This window comes from Podarcis gaigeae (assembly GCF_964106915.1).
Source record: "Podarcis gaigeae genome assembly, chromosome: 1".
NCBI lineage: Eukaryota > Metazoa > Chordata > Lepidosauria > Squamata > Lacertidae > Podarcis > Podarcis gaigeae.
This window is the reverse complement of record NC_139678.1, coordinates 86,107,168-86,127,243: the sequence shown is the minus strand read 5'-3', so window position 1 is coordinate 86,127,243 and position 20,076 is coordinate 86,107,168. Positions and strand designations below refer to the sequence as shown.

General features: G+C 45.8%; 1 protein-coding gene and 1 long non-coding RNA gene across 4 annotated transcripts in view; one reads left to right on the top strand and one right to left on the bottom strand.

Moving 5' to 3' along the window:
• The window catches only part of NHEJ1 (non-homologous end joining factor 1), a 119,377-nt gene extending 107,057 nt beyond the window's left edge, over positions 1-12,320 (top strand). For both annotated transcript variants that reach the window (XM_083750861.1, XM_083750860.1), the window contains 4 exons: positions 871-988; positions 4,117-4,241; positions 6,187-8,651; positions 11,804-12,320. In XM_083750861.1, the coding sequence (XP_083606987.1) occupies positions 871-988; positions 4,117-4,241; positions 6,187-6,267 (324 nt within the window). In that variant the 3' untranslated portion in view covers positions 6,268-8,651; positions 11,804-12,320. The remainder of the gene's footprint in view (positions 1-870; positions 989-4,116; positions 4,242-6,186; positions 8,652-11,803) is intronic.
• The window catches only part of LOC310852710, a 99,757-nt gene that overhangs the window by 44,768 nt on the left and 34,913 nt on the right, over positions 1-20,076 (bottom strand). The window lies entirely within an intron of this gene.

The window sequence follows — 20,076 nt, the reverse complement described above, 5'->3', positions numbered from 1 at the left end:
TTCCCCAGGAAGTGATACTCGAAGCACTGATTGTTTTGCAGTGAGAGCCATTGCAAGAATTAATCTATGAGGCTCCTTATATCAGGTCAGTGTTTTTGTCCATCTAGCCCAGTATTGCCTGTTCTCCTGAATATCAGGCAGAGATCCCTCCCCTCCCCTGCTACATCACCCATTTAACTGGAGGTATCAAGGATTGAACCTGGACCATCTGTATGCAAAGCATGTGCTCTACCACTAAAATATTATCTCTCCCCAATTACGGCTGTTTAGTATGCAGTACAACTACTGAGAAGCCTTTCCTATCACAAGCATTATTGGTAACACTGTAGTACAGAATCAGCATCCTTCTAAGTGCCTATCTGGTGAGCTGCACAGTGGTACCTTGGTTCTCAAACTTAATCCATTTCGGGAGTCGGTTTGACTCCCGAAACCAGTGCTTTTTTCTGGGGGGATGCAGGGGTACGCATACCCCTAAACATTTTGTGAATCTAAGTTTGGCCTCATTGAGGGGCAGTATTTCAATATCAGTAGGAAAATGAGAGTACCCCTAAACAATTTTTGAGGAAAAAACACTGCCCAAAAACATTCGAAAACCAAGGCACGGCTTCTGATTGGATGAAGGAGCTTCCTGCACTCAAAAGGAAGCCGTGTCGGACGTTCGGCTTCCAAAAAACATTTGCAAACCAGAACATTTACTTCCCGGTTTGCGGCGTTCGGGAGCCGATTTGTTCAGAAGCCAAGTCATTTGGAGTACCAAGGTACCACTGTAGTTGAAATGAGCCTGTCTTGTGTTGTGTAGTCTAGTTTCTTGTATTCCCACCTCTGACATGCTTCATAGCTAGCTTGACATGCTCCCCTTTTGCTTCACAGATTTTGCCCCAGGCTTGCTGCCTGGGAGATGGGCACCAATTCACTTCTAACCTGAAAGAGCTCTATGTGTCAGTGTCCCAAAAGCAGGCTAGGGCAGCTTGCAAACGGCATTGGGAAGGTGAGTAAATGAATCATGCAATGGGAAGGATGTGTCTACGGCAACACTACTCTTGTGAAGATAGGAATACATCTGGCAATGGCCATAAACAGGAATAATCTTAACTTTGATGTTTTTGAACTGCCACAAAATAGCCATGCAATTTTCCTGATGCATCTCCAGATGGATTGCTTCTAGCTCAAAAAAAGAAAAAAAGCTAGTCTTACCCACAAGAGAGTGAAACAACCTCTTGATGTGCCATTTTTATGTGTATTATTCTCTTGTACACCCTTGCCATTTCTCCTTGCAATTCCTGCTCATCTGTCTTAAGCACTGGCCACGCTGGCCATTATCGTTCATGCTTTAGTACAGGGATGAGGAACCTTTTTCAGCCCCCAAATCACATTCCTTTCTGGGCAGTCTTTCAAGGGCCACGTTCACATGTATTGCTCTGTTTACTTTTGCCTTTGGCTCCTGCCCACCACTGGCACGTATCTTTGTACAATAGGCTAGAATCTATACCAGGGGCTGCCAACATTTTTGGACTTGTGAGCACATTTTGAATTTTGAAGAAATACTGGGAGAGCCAGTCACAAAATGACTGCTGTTGGAGGACATGACATAACACAAAATTAGAGAGCCAACCACCCCCAACAACCTGATGCTTACACAATATTGTAACTAAACACTGGAAGAACCTATCGGGAGTGAACATAGACCATGGGTACCGAAATGTGTGGGAACCCACGCTACTAGAGAAGTTAACCAACAAACTCAAACTAACACAGGGACAAGCAAAGGAGGATGCCTTCACCTCGGTGCATAGCTGTCAACGTTTCCCTTTTTTAAAGGGAAGTTCCCTTATTCCAAATAGGATTCCTTCCAAGAAAAGGGAAAAGTTGACAGCTATGCCCCGGTGTGGTTCCCCTTTATCACAAACACGGCACAACGGGACAATGACCTATCCCCCCACAACAGCATAAAAATCAATATGGCTTGCCTGACCCAACAACCTAGCCCTCCCTCCAAAAAAACAAGCCACACTGCATTCAGCTGAATGAAATCAACCAAGCTTGGGAACCCCTAACCCAGGCTTCCTCAACCCTGGCCCTCCAGATGTTTTGAGACTACAATTCCCATCATCCCTGACCATTGGTCCTGCTAGCAAGGGATTATGCGAGTTGTAGGCCAAAAACATTGGAGGGCCGAGGTTGAGGAAGCCTGCCCTAACCTCTCGCATTATCAATAATAAATAATACATAAACAAAGGACCTACCCATGTGATGCTGACACAGCCCACCTAAACTAATACAGTAATAGGCAATAGAATAAAAGAACAATACCCCCCCATCTCTCTCCCCCACTGCTTCCCCCCAAACTGCAATATGTCTATGACAAAAGGGTCTCTCACCAAACATAAACAATGAAAAAGACTATGAATTGAACATGGAGACAATAGATGTACCTTTCCCTGTTTATCTGTTTGCTTTCTAAAACAAAAACTCCTTCATAAAAACTAATTTTTTAAAAAGGAATTTGCACATTCTGCCCCATAACCTCCTTTCTAGAAGAGCTAGAGACTTACTTTAAAAAGAAGTGAAAGCTCAGAGTCTGTTGCACCTGCCCAGGCACACCATTGGAAACCTTCACAGACACCATGGTAAAGACTCCTAATTTATACACACTTGCATACCCTTCTCTATACTCCATGTAGGCAAGGAAGAGTCAATCAGTGTACAAAGAGACATTAAGGCCAGGCAAAAAGACTTGATTTTCTGAAGGAAGGCCAGCAAGGGTTGTAGCCTGGGGAGGGAGTGTGGTCTGGAGAGAAGCGTGGAGAGCTGCATTTGGCGTTAGACATGGGGTTCCCCATCCCTGCTTTAGTTATTCCAAGGTTGGATTGCCATAATGCACTCCATATGATGCTGCCTTCAAAGTCTATTCAGAAGCTTCAGCTAGTACATAATGCAGCTACTTGCCTGTTGATTGGTGCCTATCAGTATGGTCCTATATCACCTGTTTTGAGGCATCTGTGCTCATGGGAGTAGCCAGGGGGCGGGGTGTATGTGTGTGAAGCTGCCTCCCGCTTAAATCAAGTAAATAATAAAAATACTTAACTAACTGACCTATCACATTGCAGATAGCTCAGTTCTGCCCCCCCCCCCACACAACATAAATCCTGTTCCTGCTAACATAAATCCCGGCTATGCCCATGTGCGAGCTACCTGCTTATTTGATTCAAGCCCCTGTTCAAAGTGCTGCTTTTTAACCATTTAAAGCCCTCAAATGGGAGCTACCTGCTTATTTGATTCAAGCCCCTGTTCAAAGTGCTGCTTTTTAACCATTTAAAGCCCTCAAATGCTCGGGTCCTGATTATCTTAGGGAAAGTCTCCTTCCCTATGCTCTCTCTCCTGGCAGTTGAGGTCTTTACAAGGATCAGTGCCTTTTCAGTGGCAGTCCTAATTCTTTGGAATTATTCCAAAAAAGAGACACACATATTTTCCCCTTCTGTCCTTTATGGAAGCCAATAAAAATTATGTTTCAAAAAATCTTCAAGGACTGATTTCTTCTATGACTGCTACTGTATGTACTCTTGCTGACTTTATTATTTATTCTTTTATTGTTGATACTTTTAATTTTGTAAAATACTATGAAATTTAATGAGCAAAGCTATACATTTGGATAACTAAATAAAATGTGGTCATATTTGCCTTCCCTACTGTTAGTGTTCCCCTGCACATTTCAGTATGGCCTAACTCCTTCCAGCTGTTTCCATTTACAAGTTTTAAACTTGTGTAAGTGGTATAGAGTGAGGATGTGAATTATCTTCCTTAGATGTTGGAGGGAGGATAGACTTGTGGGTTAGTTGCTGCTGCTACCCCCAGAATCACATGAAGCCAGAAGAGATGGCCTCTTGTTAAACTAAAATTATCCTTTCCCGGGACACTACTGTTGTTACTCTACAGCTCTGTGATCTTAGGGGGAAGGATTTATATTTCTGTATAGGTAGGTACCTAGGTAGATAGGAGATGTCAATTTACAAAAATATATTTATTTGATTTCTATCCCTTGCCCCTGCTCTTTCTTATGTACATTGGCCTACTGAATTCCTCGCTCCCATGTATGTTGTTTTTATTTGACACTATCAGGAGACTGTGAGAGTCCTGAACATGCCAGCTTCCAGGACCTTGCCCAGAAGGCTGCAGATTTGCCAACTGAGGAGAAGAAGACTGAATCACAGTCAGCAGCTACACAGTGTACACAAGACACAGTGGTGAGAGGAGCCCCTCAGCGTACATGTGGGAATGGGCCAGGGAAGGGATAGATGTATGAGGATATGATTCGGGGTAACCATGCCGTGAATGTGGATGGAGAGACACAGGAACTTTCCCAGAGATCCTGATGCATTTACTAGATTTTGCAGCTCTGTTATGTTATATAGTGGTCTGCCAGCTCCACAGAGGTGTGGCGGAGTAAGCAAACCATAGGTTGCCAGCCCATGTATGTCCTGCAATCTCGGAATAAAAAGGGGCAGGTGAATGTCTACAGTTTGGCAACAAACACAAGAGAGTGTGAGGTGCTGTTGCTCACCGCTTACTGAATACCAGCTGTGGGTTGGGGGTGCGTGGCAAAAGGCTTGTCAAGGTATATTTGTAATGTAAATAGGAGAGGAGGAGAGCTCCCTAGCAGCAGAAGGCATGGGAAAAGTGGTGCCTTTTTCTGACTCATCCCAATGGTCCACCAAGTCCAGTGCTCTCTACTATGACTGGCAATGATTCTCCAAGGTTCTTGGCCAAAGGTTTTCCCCATTACTGCTACCTGATGCCAGGGTTTAAATCTGGGGATCATTTGCATGCAGAGCATGTGCTCTACCACTAAGCTATGGTCCCTTCACTTAGAAATTTTAAAATGTACATCTGCCTTCATCCTTCTGGCAGCAGTTTCATAGGGATTCATACTGGGAGCCACAGGAGCTGTGCAGTCACCCATCGAGGATGTGACCAAGGATGGCAGTGGAAACATGTTATGCTGGGGGAAAAATGAAATAGGAAAAGTGTTGGGAGGTAGCTTAATAGATTAGAAGGAGAAGGCTCTTCCAGGCAAATGGAGTAACATGCTGTTTGTAGAAGAAAGACTTAAAAGGGTAGATGGGTTTTACAGAATAAGGAGAAACTAATGAGAAGGGGAGAAAACAGGAATTGAAAGCAAACCTAAGGCCTAGTTTGCTGAAGCAGTATGGTTGCCACTTTCATATTATTCTATCCCGCAGTGCTCCAGTGATATGTGAAGTAGCAAAGTCACATGGGAAGAGAAGATCATGTACTGACCCTGCCAGCGCATACAAATTTTTGAAAGCTCATAAAATGAGGATGGCATTTGTGTGTGCGAGGAGTTAAGTCGTTTGCCAGTAGTGTTGTTATAGGCACTAGGCAATAAGTGTATGTGACATTCATACAACTGCATTCCAGACAGCATTCCAGATTGCAGTGACTGGGAGAGAGAATTACATTTCCCCAGTGATTATATACTGTATTGCATTTTGAGTGCTAGAAAAATATGATGTTCTATCACAGCGGAGCTTCCTAATGGAAAGGTGTCTATCCCTGTTACAAATGAGTAAAAATTGCACGTGTTGTATAAATAAGTGAATATACCGGTAAGTTTGGCCATGTGGAAAAACAATAGTACTAAAATGTCAGTGCAAAGCAAAATCAATATTTGATTTACTGCATGAAAAAGAGTAACTAGAGAGTCCTTAGGAATGTAGTTTTCATATAAACAAAGGGGAAATGGCATAGGCAAGGGGGTCTTGGTCAATCCAAACTATGCTTCACCATCCCCTTACTGAGTGCCCTGCATCAAGAGGACTAGCTGGTGTCTGGAGTAGGGACTTCCCTTGTTCACTGTGAGATTGATTAACTCATGGATGTCCTGTGGAGTCCTCCAGCTTCTTTTTGCCCCACAGATGTAACCTTCATAAGTTAGATATACAAAAGACACATTTATCCCATGACCAAACAACATTACCAAGTGCTACTGCCAGCTACTTGCTACTGTTCACAACCCATGCAACAACTGTAAGCTCTGTGTCTGGATAGCCAAATGCTCGAAGTGAATATACCAGAGAGATCCTGTGTGGCTGTAATTGTTTTTGTTTGTTCCTACTGATGAATTGATTTGTTAACTGATTGATTCTAACTATTGCCTCTTCTTTCCAGGTACCTTCCTCCCAGACCCAGAAGGTTCATTTGCCCATTGCCAAGAGCAAAAGGAAGAAGGCAAAAGGGCTATTTGGCTGATGCAAATGACTCTTCCACAGAGACAGAAATGCTGTTGTTGTATTGAACCTCTCCTCTTCCTGGAACAACTGGAAGAGAGATGGACTTTTCTCCTCCAGAATACAGCTATGCCACTCTGTTCCTTCCCTCTCCCCTCTTTCTTGCCATGTTGGGCACCATAGTGGGCAGTATCCCCTTCCACACTACAGCTGTCTATTGCCCTACCTCTGCTTATTTTTTTCTTATTTTCTGGAGTACAGATACTAGCCTTGAAACTTGGAGATGATGCATTCAAAGTAAAAAGCAGGGAAAAGAAAGTGGACAGTGATAGGAATCCAAGACTGATAGTTATCTGGGCTCCTACTACACCTATTCTGTCCATAAAATCTATACCCCACTTTGTTAATGTGTGTGTGTGTGTAATGAAGACCTTGGATAAAAAAGTTGGGCTTACTGATGCAGTGTCTTTTACACATGCACTATACAATGCAGCATTGCCAGCATCAATCAGCTGAACCACATCTTCTTTTTTCTACACACTTACAGCCTTCTTGGTGGTAGATAAATGTTTAAGAAGGATGTGGACATCATCTAACAAAGGTGCAAAACCCAAAGCAGGGCATGGGTTGGGGTTGGGTTGGTCTGTGTGATTTGCATGGTCTTCTGTCTCTGCACAGAATCTATGTCTCTTAATCTGTGTCTTCCTTCTCTTCCACTCAGCACTTGCTTCCTCTCATCCTTTGTTTAGTTCTACTCTATTTTTCACAAAATATACTGCAGAGGATTAAATTTTGATGAAATGAAGGTACATTATACTGATTCAAGCAAATTCACACAACATAATTTTAGCCTGGGCTCCACTTTCCTTGATGCAAACATTTGCTTTTTTAAGGCACAGAATATTCTCTTCCCTAAATATCTAACGTTAAGTCTGTGAAACCTTAGTCCTTTGACTGATCAGACTTTTCCTGCCCTTATAGCTAGAGATAAGACAACCTTCTACCTTTATTTTTGCACAGAGGCAGTCCAAGGGATGCTTGTGCCTGAGGTAGAAAAATGACACCTTCCCTAGTAATAATAATAATGAAGAAGAAGAAGAAGAAGAAGAAGAAGAAGAAGAAGAAGAAGAAGAAGAAGAAGAATTTAAATCTTTTGCTGCCTATCAATATTCCAAAACTTGCCATATACCATGTCTAACAACAAGTTTAGAACTGCAGCACCCAGAACTCGGAGCACATATGGGGTTCTCTTGGACTTTTTGTTTAATATCATCATGTTTGTAAGCTGAAGTTCCACACATCCTGAAACATTTTCTGCAACATAGATCTACACAACTTTGGACTTGCCAAGCTGAATGACATATTTCATCTGGGGATCACAGGGCAGTATATTTAAAAATCACCTTTCTGCCCCATACGAGTATAAGGGCTCACTGAGATCTCAGTACATCTATTGCTTTTGCTATTTGAGACCACAAGAACAGTGGGGTTGTATAGCACCTGGCAATGATGGCATTAGGCTTCTGGGCTCTGTTTGGCTTGTGCAGTCATGAGTTGTACAGGACTGTGCTGTAAACCCTTCTTACTCATACAGTTCATTACTACATAGTCCTGTCTTCACTGTTGTACAGTTCTCTTCTTGCACTGACTTTTACTCCATTCTTATGCCCTTCTTCTATCCTTCAACCTGCAGAACTTCACTATACCAAACCTCCAGATTTTTATAGCAAACGTGTCATTTGATGCCCATGAAGTCCTAGTGTTGTGAAAGGAAGCAGTTTACTGTAGCTGCAAAGCAGGTTTCTAACATACTACCCCCTCATACCTGCTTCCAGGATCAAAAGGCGAATAAAAACAGATTGCTCTTGGCCAAAGGAATTACAGGCTATCATTGCAAGCAAGCTGGAAAACCACATCCTAGAGGCCAGAAGGGGAAGAGGCTTCTGCTATAGCAAGTGATGCTAAAGAATTACCTTCCCCCAAATGCTGTTCTGCCCACTTTGGCTGTCAGTCAAGTAGTGCTCATGCTGTCCTGCTGGGCCACACCCAATAGCCACAGAACCATTCACAATGAAATTAACTCCTCTGACCTTAGAGGGAATTAAGCTAAAAAGTCTCTTCCTTTTCCTCCCCATGAAGCCAGAATAGTTCAACTCTGCTGCCTGTTAACAAGATACTGATATGAAAAATGAAGAAATAGTAGATGCAGAGTTCTGGAATTATCTAAAGATTCATCCTAACATATTGGGGTTTGTCCACTGACATTGTACGACACATTGTGCTATGGTTCCCACTGCAGAAACAGAAGGACCAAAAGGTTTCAGTGAACTGATTGTAGAGTCTTAGATTGATTAACCAGAACAGTACAGTTTTACATTACTGAATGTTTTTTAAATGAAATCTGGAGTTTATAATAATAATAATAATAATTTATTATTTGTACCCCGCCCATCTGGCTGGGTTTCCCCAGCCACTCTGGGCGGCTTCCAGCAGAGATGAGAAATACACTAAAATGTCACATATTAAAAACTTCCCTGAACAGGGCTGCCTTCAGATGTCTTCTGAATGTCAGGTAGTTGTTTATCGCTTTGACATCTGATGGGAGGGCATTCCACAGGGCGGGCGCCACTACCGAGAAGGCCCTCTGCCTGGTTCCCTGTAACTTGGCTTCTCGCAGTGAGGGAACCGCCAGAAGCCCCTCGGAGCTGGACCTCAGTGTCCGGGCAGAACGATGGGGGAGGAGACGCTCCTTCAGATATACTGGACCGAGGCCATTTAGGGCTTTAAAGGTCAGCACCAACACTTTGAATTGTGCTCGGAAACGTACTGGGAGCCAATGTAGGTCTTTCAAGACCGGTGTTATATGGTCTCGGCGGCCGCTCCCAGTCACCAGTCTAGCTGCCGCATTCTGGATTAGTTGTAGTTTCCGGGTCACCTTCAAAGGTAGCCCCACGTAGAGCGCATTGCAGTAGTCCAAGCGGGAGATAACCAGAGCATGTACCACTCTGGCGAGACAGTCTGCAGGCAGATAGGGTCTTAGCCTACGTACCAGATGGAGCTGGTAAACAGCTGCCCTGGATACAGATTTGACCTGTGCCTCCATGGACAGCTGTGAGTCCAAAATGACTCCCAGGCTGCGCACCTGGTCCTTCAGGGGCACAGTTACCCCATTCAGGACCAGGGAATCCTCCACACCTGCCCGCCTCCTGTCCCCCAAAAACAGTACTTCTGTCTTGTCAGGATTCAACCTCAATCTGTTAGCCGCCATCCATCCTCCAACCGCTTCCAGACACTCACACAGGGCCTTCACTAGTTCTGATTTAAAAGAGAGGTAGAGCTGGGTATCATCTGCATACTGATGAACACCCAGCCCAAACCTCCTGATGATCTCTCCCAGAGGCTGCATGTAAATGTTGAAAAGCATGGGGGAGAGGACAGAACCCTGGGGCACCCCACAAGTGAGAGCCCAGGGGTCTGAACACTCATCCCCCACCACCACTTTCTGAACACGGCCCAGGAGGAAGGAGCGGAACCACTGTATGACAGTGCCCCCAGCTCCCAGCCCCTCAAGACGGTCCAGAAGGATGTCATGGTCGATGGTATCAAACGCCGCTGAGAGATCCAGCAGAACTAGGAAACAGCTCTCACCTTTGTCCCTAGCCCGCCGGAGATCATCAACCAGTGCGACCAAGGCAGTTTCAGTCCCATGATGAGGTCTGAATCCCGACTGGAAGGGATCCAAATGGTCCGCTTCTTCCAGGCGTGCCTGGAGTTGTTCAGCAACCACTCGCTCAATCACCTTGCCCAAGAATGGAAGGTTTGAGACTGGGCGATAATTGGCCATCGTGGCCGCATCTAAAGATGGTTTTTTAAGAAGCGGTTTAATAACCGCCTCTTTCAGCGGGTCTGGGAAGGCTCCCTCACGGAGGGAAGCATTCACCACCCCACGAAGCCCATCGCCCAGTCCTTCCCGGCTAGCTTTTATAAGCCAGGATGGGCAAGGATCCAGGAGACAGGTGGTTGGCTTCACTCGTCCAAGCAGCCTGTCCACATCCTCGGAGGTAACAGATTGGAATTGATCCCACACAACTTGACCAGACAGGACTCTAGCACTCTCCCGCCCCGGCCCTGCTCCCACGGTGGAGTCTACTTCTTCCCGAATCTGAGCGATTTTATCTTCAAAATAATTTGCAAAATGATTGCAGGAGAACATGTGGCCCGTACTGGGCCCCGATGTTACAGGTGGTTCCGCTAAATTGTGAACCACCTGAAAGAGTCTCCTGCTGCTGTTTTCTGCAGATGCAATAGAGGCGGTGAATAAAGTCTTCTTCGCCGTCGCTATCGCCACTTGGTAGGCTTGACGTTGAGCTCTAACCTGTGTCTGGTCAGATTTGGAATGAGTTATCCGCCACCGGCGCTCTAGCCGTCTCAACGATTGTTTCATTGCCCTCAGATCCGTGGAAAACCACGGGGCTCTCCGGGCTCCATGCAATCGGAGAGGGCGCTTCGGAGCCAAACAGTCAATAGCCCTGGTTAACTCCATATTCCAGCGGGCCACCAGGGAATCGGCTGAAAGGCCATCAACTTGGGATAAAGCATCCCCTACCACTCTCTGGAAACCATTTGGATCCATTAAGTGGCGGGGGCGGACCATCTGAATCGGTCCCACCTCCCTGCAGAGGGGATGGGTCGCAGAGAAGTCCAGTTGCACCAGGAAGTGGTCTGACCATGGCACTTCTTTCGTTTCACTTTTACTTAGTGTCAGATCACCAACATCCGTAGAGGTAAACACCAGGTCCAAGGCATGTCTGCGGCTATGGGTTGGGCCAGACTTATTCAGGGACAGCCCCATGGAGGCCATGCTTTCCACGAAGTCCCGAGCGGCCTTGTAAGGTCGTGTCGGCATGGATGTTAAAATCCCCTAGGACAACCAAGCTAGGTGTCTCCAGGAGAACATCCGCCACGACCTGAAGCAGCTCGGGCAGGGAATCCTTGGTGCAGCGGGGAGGTCGGTACACCAAAAGGAATCCTGTACTGCCCCTATTGCCCAACTTCCAGAACATGCACTCAGAAAACTGGGTCTTCCCAATAGGACGCCTGGTGCAAACTAATGACTTCCAAAAAATCACTGCAACCCCCCCTCCCCGCCCACATGACCTGGGTTGCTGTGCGTAAGAGAAACCTGGTGGACAAGCAGCGGCAAGGACAGGCCCATCTGCTTCATCCAACCAAGTCTCTGTTATACATGCCAGGTCAAGTCCTCCATCCATGATCAAGTCATGGATGGCAGTGGTCTTATGAATCATTGGCCTGGCATTGCACAGCAACACTTTCAGGTCATGTGGGTATCCCTTGCTGATTCTAGTATTTATCCGGTCAGGACCAGACCCGGAGGCAGGGATAGTCCTCAGACAACGACTAAACCTGCCTCCTCTGTAATGACATGGTCTGGTCTTAGCGTAACTCCTCCTCCTACCCGTGATCACTGAGATCGGTTGTCCCAGTGCATTCCCCCCTGTGAAACATATCCCAGCCATTTTGTGGGCTGGGGCCACAAGATTATGAAATCTTGAAATCTGGAGTCTTAAATTCATATTTTGAACCATATAGAATGAGTGATTACATAATATATAACTTAATGTTCTGGGAAGGCACATGCTTTGTATGCAAAAGATCCCGTGTTCAATCCCTGGTGCCTCCAGATAGATTTGGGAAATGCACCTGTCTGAAACCCTAGATAGTCAGCCACTGCCTGTCAGTGTAAAAAGTACTTGCAGCCAGTCTTAGCTCCCTAGTTTATCTAACACTAATTTTATACTCAAACTTCATACCCCTCCATTTCTATTGTTGACATATCTGTCTTTTTAAAGTAATTAATATGATTATGTTTATTACATCTGAATATATATTGGGGGGAGGGGGGGAAATTGTTGAAACATAGAGCCCCTCCAGATGTCTTTTTTATTGCACATTCATCATGATTTGCCCCCAATGTGTTAATGGTGAAGTTGTACATGATTGCACTTTCAATGTGCCTGTGAATGTTCCAGGGTGATTAAACTAGATTAGTTGCAATTGATGCTTGTCCTGCACTTTCTTGATAACAATTTTGTAACTTCTTGTACTACGAAAGTACCAACTTCCTGTCTTCATCCACATGGGTAAGACACAACACATAAAACTCCAAACATAACAAACAAAACCCCAAGCCCTAAGCCTACAATTTCAGGCAAAGGAAACATGCCTGTAGGGGAAGTGTGCAAAGATTTGTACTGAGACAGTAAGGGACGAAACTGCACATCTCCTGATACAAACTGAGGAGGCAAACAAACATCTTTCCCCCCCTTCCCAAGAAGTCGGGGGCAGCTTGAAAGAGTGAACACTACTTGGGTGTGTATACTCATTCCACTGTTATCTTTGATCCAATAAGTTTGGCAGGCTTTTCATTTTTGAAAAAACCTGCACAACCTGTTTGAACATAAGCAACAAAGTGACAAAAGGGACATGTTTGTACACCACAAGAAGCAAAGCCTCTTTCAACTCTCTTTAAAACAATCATCTGGCTCCTGTCTGAGGATGTCCTAGAGGCTGTCATTCCAAGCAAACACGCTACAGGCAACAGGCAGAATGGGTGTGAGCTCTGTCTGCAGAACACAGTCCCTGACCACCACACGGCCCTGCCCAAGTGGTGCAGCCCAGACAAGCATCTGCATTTGTCATTAAAGAGACATCATCAGCATAAGGAGAAGTGAAAGAGTTTTTTGTAAAAAAAAATTAAAAATTGAAGTCGTGGTGTTCCTGTTCAGAGACTACTCCTGGCTGAGCTACTTTCACCTTTGCATTAGACATTTCCTGCTAGGAAATCAGGCGGCAAGTGACACTGGGAAGGGTCCAAAAGCAGCCATTGCAATTAGGACTTGGTGTATTGTTAAGAAGGAGCGTTCTTGCTCATCAGGCTAAGTAGCAGAGAGAAATGACACAGTATGCTGACAAGACTATGACATTATTAATTTGTTTGACAAGAGTTTAATGACAGCTACTACCATGACACAAAGTAATACTCAACTACTGTGTCTGTGCCAGTCACTCTAGTTTCATGTTAAAATATTATATTAGCTGGTTTTACTATTAGCAGTGGAAGCCACTTTATGGTAAAACATCACCTTATCCATATATGGCACTTGACCAATCTGCAGAACTGGCACTGTTACAGGTGTCGCATGATACTCATCTCACAGTGTACGAATTAGATATTTTACTGTGGCAGCACCCACACTCCCAGCCTGTTGGCATCAGGCAGGTGCCTGCACTGTATTCTCTTTGGTGCCTGCTAAAAATATTTTTGTTTAGGCAAGCCTATCCAGATATGTAGACGCATGTTTTATTCAGTTTTTCAGCTTATCATTGATTTTAATTATTTTTAAATAGTTGTTTTTACTACTCAAATGAAAGCCCTGTAGAATTTGTATATAGGATAGTAGCCTTAGGGTCCACTGTGTTCTGCCAAAATTGCATGTTTGTACAAGGTGTTTTCTAGTGTGTATCTTTTATATATATTTTTATTGCCACTTATTTATTTTTACTTCTTGAAACAATTATTTTACAACTTAACTACAATTGTCTCTAAGTGGTGTACAATAAATAAAAAGGTAAAGGTAAAGGACCCCTAACCGTTCAGTCCAGTCACAGACGACTCTGGGGTTGTGGCGCTTATCTCACTTTACTGGCCGAGGGAGCTGCCGTTTGTCCGCAGACAGCTTCCGGGTCATGTGGCCAGCATGACTAAGCCGCTTCTGGCGAACCAGAGCAGTGCACGGAAATACCGTTTACCTTCCCGCTAGAGCAGTACCTATTCATTTATCTACTTGCACTTCGATGTGCTTTCGAACTGCTAGGTTGGCAGGAGCAGGGACCGAACAATGGGAGCTCACCCTGTCGCGGGAATTTGAACTGCCGACCTTCTGATCGGCAAGCCCTAGGCTCTGTGGTTTAGACCACAGCACCACCCGTGTCCCGTGTACAATAAATACAATACAGAAAATATTTAAAAATTGTCAACATGATAAATTCATATTTCTATTAAAATTCCTGCTGGGACAAAAGAGGTGCTTGGAGTTCAACAGAGTGGGGGCCTACCTGATCTCAACAGGGAGTTCCATAAAATTGGGCGCACAACACTGAATGCACTGCTTCTGGTGGGTAGGAGTCGTGCAGCTGAACCATGGAGACCATTAACAGTGATTCTCCCAAATACCTCTGTGACTGGGCAGGGATATAAGAGATTCAGTAGTCCTTGAGGTATCCTGGACCTAAGTTGTTAAGGGCCTGGTAGTGTATGGGCAGCCAGTGCAAGTGTTTAAACACCTGAATTATGTGCTGGCCATAGTATAATCAATGTGTTTTGAACCAGCTGGTGGAAATGTACCCGCAAGTGAAGGAACTATAGGACCCCCTACTGCAATATTTGTCCCCTAAAATAAGTCCACACTCAAATCAGAAACAGTTGACATAGCTTGGGATGGTCCAGGGTTTATTCCCAAATGTAAATCCTGCTGTTTCTTATGTTTCTTAGTTCATTCATATGTTTATGAGTGACAAATTGCATGGAGGGACATTATTTGCACAAAGGTGAAGCTTTTGGTTTAATGCAATACTAAGGCACCTTGCAGAGGGAAACTTACTTTATGGAAGAAATCTCCTCTGCCCCAATTTCTTCAGGTAGTAGAAGCACCTCTCTTGAATGAGGAACTGCAAACCCAGGAACCAACTTCAGTCTCCACCCTTGCCTTCTAGTCTCCACAGCATGGGTGGGGAACCTCAGGTTTATGGGGTGTCAAATAGAGACCCTCCAGCCCTCTTAGTATGGCCCACTGAACTCTACCCAGGACCCTCACTCATCCTGCTTCACCCCCTGAATGTTACTGCCTGGCTGGAATGTGTCATTGATTTCCCTGGATGGAGGATAGAGAGGGGTGTGTGAGTGCATGCAGAAACTAGCCTGCTGTACAAAGGCAAAGTTTACATTCGTTGCTCTGCCCACTTTTGCTTCTATCTCTGTCCACCACTAGCATATGGCCCCCAGAAAGATGCCCAGAAGGGAAATTCAGCCCTCAGGCTGAGAAAAATCCCTACCTCTGGTCCACATCAGTGCCTGAATACAAAGATTCATTCAAGAATACAAAAATAGATTTCTGTCTCCATAGAAATAGTACCCCATATGAAAAACTTCCTTCAGTGTCCCACCCAATAACTATACAGCTCTTCATGGCCACTTACACTATTACGATGAACCAAGGAAAACATTAATGAAAGATAAGGGAAGCAGTTGGGGAGGGTAAAATTAGTTAAGCTGCAGAGCAAAGTTATACACATGCTTTCCTAATCTACACTTGTTCTCTTAGTTTACAGATGCAAGAGTTGCCTTCCAGTGTTTAACTAACTTGTAGGGAGTCTGCAAAACTGCCTATATATTTTTGTGAGTGATCTCCATTAGCTCCTGCTTGTATTATAAAATTTTATAATGCTACAGTCTTCTAGTGAGACAGTAACCTGAGTGTGAAGGCCCTGAGAAGAGGGTAGAGAACAGTATGCTAATGCACTTCATACCATCCACGCCCCTTCTTGGGTTGATGTCCCAAACTCCCATCAGCCTTAACTCTTCTTTCTCCACTTCTTCCTCTTAAGTTCTAGCCCCCAGTCTTCCACCTAGTGCAGGGCATATACCTTGTTATTTACTTGGGGTGTGTGTATTCAAAGTGAACACCACACATAAGAACATAAGAGCTCCATCATAATCAGGCCAAAGGCCCATCTAGTCCAACATTCTGCTCTCATAATGACCAGCCAGATGCCTATGGGAAGTGCACAAGCAGGACTTAAGTGCAACAGAGCTCTCTCCACTTGTGATTTGCAGCAGTTTCAGGAGTCTAAACTTTCTTTTCTAATGCATTTCTGTCCCTTAAGACTGACAATAGTATGGTGTGTAATGTGTAATGTGTAATGTGTGTAATGATGTCTCAGAAGCCCAGGAGAAAGGGGAGGGTGCACTGAGCTAAATTTTCTGGTATGGATCTTAATTGCCCAGCATAGCATATTTCCCTCATATAATCTACTATGAGCTGATTGGTGCAAATCTGCATAGAATGGTTCATTTACAGTGATAGTTTTATCTGTCTCATTTTTAGTAATATTAGTTTTACACACTGTAAACAGGTCTTTAAAAGTATTGGCACTCAGCGTCTATTAAAAAGAAAATTAAAATAGCACGCCCTCCATCTTTACCTGGAGATACCACGAGATAGCAGCAATTCTGTTTACCTCTGGATACCTGCTTCTTTTATCTGTGGGCAGAGCTATTCAGTGGAAGCCAATGGAAACTCATAAACCTGGAGCAGATAATCTCCCGCGCATTAGATTTGCAGTGACTATACCGAGAACTTGTGCTGAACCCAACGCGCACGTGGGACCCGGACAGCGTCCAAGTAGGCAGCCTCGCTTTGCAAAAATTCAATCTGGATGGTCAGTAATGCAAGGAAAATTCCCTCTCTCCTGTCACAGAAGTGCGCCTCGGTTTTAAAAAATAAGGAAATAGTGCCCCCTGGACTGCAATGCCAATTGTGATTATGGGGATTTTTCCGGCTGCCCTTTTCATATGCCAGCCTGAGGAGGGAGGGATCCATTCAGTACTGCTACTGCTACACGTCTCTTTTCGAGTCAGTCAACGCCACCACCCACTCCCTCACGTCAGAACCAGAGAGGCCCCCTGCATCCAAGGCAGAGGCTGAAGAACCCAACTCTCAAACTACTTGGGAAGCACAGCTTCTTTCTTTGGCGATCACTCGTAGCCGAGTAAGATTGTCTTCCATAAACACGGTTTTAACAATGAGTCCGTAAGTGACTGTGGAGGCCAATTCTGGACCCACACGTCCTTCCCACAGTGGGGACATTGGTTCCCAGGCATGGTAACCCTGTGGGCCGTGCTGTGTTAAGCCCGAAGAAGTTGATCAGGGGCCGTTTGGGAGTAAAGAGGAAGCGTTTCAGGGCGGGAACTCTTGGCTGTGTAGGCTCTTTGTAGATTCCCCCTACAGTGTGGAGACAAACTGACCCCCCTCTTGCGAGGCGGGGAGAGAGAAAGGGAAAGTTGGATTGGCAGAATTGGCTAGGACGCAGGGTGGTTTTCAGCCTATCTGCTATTCTTCGACTCCCACTACCCACCTCACGCTTTGATAGAGTTGATACAGTCCAGGGAAGGGACTACAACCTAGACGGGGTAATAATCCCTAAATCGCAAGGATTATGCCTGACCTCATGGGAACAGCGAACGAAGAGCCAGGACCTGTTTCCTCATGGTTGGCGCTCTGTTGCCCTGAAAGTTTGGGGGCTTCCGGGCCCCCCGGAAAGTTTGTACCAGCCCGTGCTTGAAGGTACTCAATACTAAAGTCAAGTGGTTGTTACTACTTCCTCTGCCGATCCTCCCCTGACAGGTTAACTGGATTGCTGGCCTCTGGGTGCCGACTCAAGGGACAGGAAGTTAGGGAGTTGGTTTATACAGAATCAGACCATCCACTTGGTCCACTTTAGCTCCTTACTGTCCCCACTGACTCTCAGCAGCTCTCCATGATTTCAGACAGGGGATATTGCCAACCTTATCTAAAGATACGTATTAATGTTTGGAATCTGGAGCCTTCTGCATGCAAAGCAGCTGCCCTCCCCTAGAGATGAATCGTGCCAGTTTTGAAGCCCCCCCCCCCACTCTAAGTCCACACATCTCTTGCCCGTCCTAATAGCCAGAATCACTGACTGCCCCATATGCCTTTCTGTGGCTCCTTCCTTTCCATCCTTTTGCCTTGTTCTTGCTTCCACCCTACCTTAGCTGTCTGCCACAGCAGCCGCAACAAGGGGGGCGGGGGCAAGCTGGCTGCTGATGTCCTCTTCGCAACAAATGCCCCATGGAGAGTATCCAGTGAGTGGATAGAGTTGCAGCCTCAGTAGTGCCCTCCATGCTGCATCCCATCCAGTCTCCACTGAACTTGCAGGAGACGTGATTATTTCACAGCCCCAGCATGGACGTGCACGTGTGTTCAACCAAACCCAGGAAGCCAGTGTGTTCCTGGTGCCTAGATAGTTGGAGCTGGCTCTGAGGATTTGGATTCAAATCTCTCCACCACCACTCCGCTTCTGCCATTGATTCAGTGAGTGACCTAAGACGAGTCATAAGCTCACCCTGCAATTTTCTTTTTTAAGAGCAAATTCCACATTGCCTGCAGAATGGCTGTGCAAGCACCAATAGCTATGATATGCTTATATTTGCAGTAATAGGTTGCCATATTCAAAAAGCGACCTCTTCCTGCACCCTTCTAGGGTAATATTGGATCAGATCTTGGTTTAGGGTCACCGGATGGGTTGCAAACACTGGTAAGAAGGCCCAGCCCAGGAAAAGGCATCCCCAGGAAAAGCTTCCCGTACAGCTCAGTATGGCTGTAGCTGGTTCGCGCTCTCTCTCTCTCTCTCTCTCTCTCTCTCTCTCTCTCTCTCTCTCTCTCTCTCTCTCTCATATAGGGAGCCTGGTGATAGAATGTAACCCAGGTGGGTGTAGGTCGAGGTGGTGCCATCAGAGCAAATCCAGGACCCCACTCAGCAAAAGGACCAGGAAGGGATGTCTTACTATGGGTTGAAAAAGCGAGATCTATTGGTACAGGAACCAAAATGGAACTAAATACATCAGTGGTAGGTAGGACAGAAAGCAGTAAGTAGGTGGCAGATGGATAATCGGCAGATGTTCTGATTGTGAAAGGAGGGAGCGGGCGTTACTAGAGGTTATGGGTAGCCCATTCGGGGTCCCATCAAGGTATGTCTGAGGGGTCCTTCAGATACACTCTTTTGCATTGGTAGTTAAGACGGGCACCCTCTAGATCCAGTTGGACTACAACTGGAATGACCCCTGACCAGTGCAATCTCAGGTTGGTAAGGAAAGGGAAAACTTGGTAGTGCAGAGAAGTGGCAGAGAGCTGGATGCATGGGCATAGCCAAGGGGGGGGGGGCAGGGGGGCAGCAGCAGCCTCAGATCAAGTAAAACAATAGAAATACTTAATTAACTGACCAATCACGTCGGTCCTGCTCCCCCCAAAAAAATCCTGGCTACGCCCATGGCTGGATGGATAAATTAAAGGAGAGAAGCAACAGAGTCCAGAGGAGGGCAGACCTCCGGGAAGTCCATTTATTATATAAAAGAAAATCGATCAAGCCGAAGCTCTTCAGTATGTTTTGAGAACTCTCTTCTCCCCAAGCCCTGAAGCACAAGTCTGCCTCTGACTTCTCGATTATGAGAGAGAATCCGAAAAGAACTTTTCACATGCTCGGGTTCACACTCTCTTCCTCCCTTCCTCCCTATCACTTTGCATGCGCTCTGAAGCTAGGCACACGGCCCCGGGACTGAATAAGAAAGCCCTCGCTCCTCTCCAGACAGAGGTGCCAATTTGAATTAAATATGGGGGGCAGGTAAGCCCCGCCCGTCGACCCCTAGGAGTTGGCTCCTATGTCTCCAGGCTGCGCTCCCGGGCGTTGTGTTGACTTTGCCCGCTGGCAGCTGCAAGGGGAAGCCCGGCCCAGGCGGCATTGTTGTCTCAGCCGGTTAATCAGATCCTACGAGTCGCTGTGGAAATATCGGGCCTCCTGCCGAACAATAGGGCCCCAGGAGGTGGTGGTTAAACTTCAACCAGCTTAACTTCCCCCCCTCCCCGTCGGAACCCAGGGAGTCGGGCACGCGAGCCAGGCGGGGACACCCCAAGGCAAACACAACACGGGGCGGCGGAGATGGGGGTAAATTGGCGGG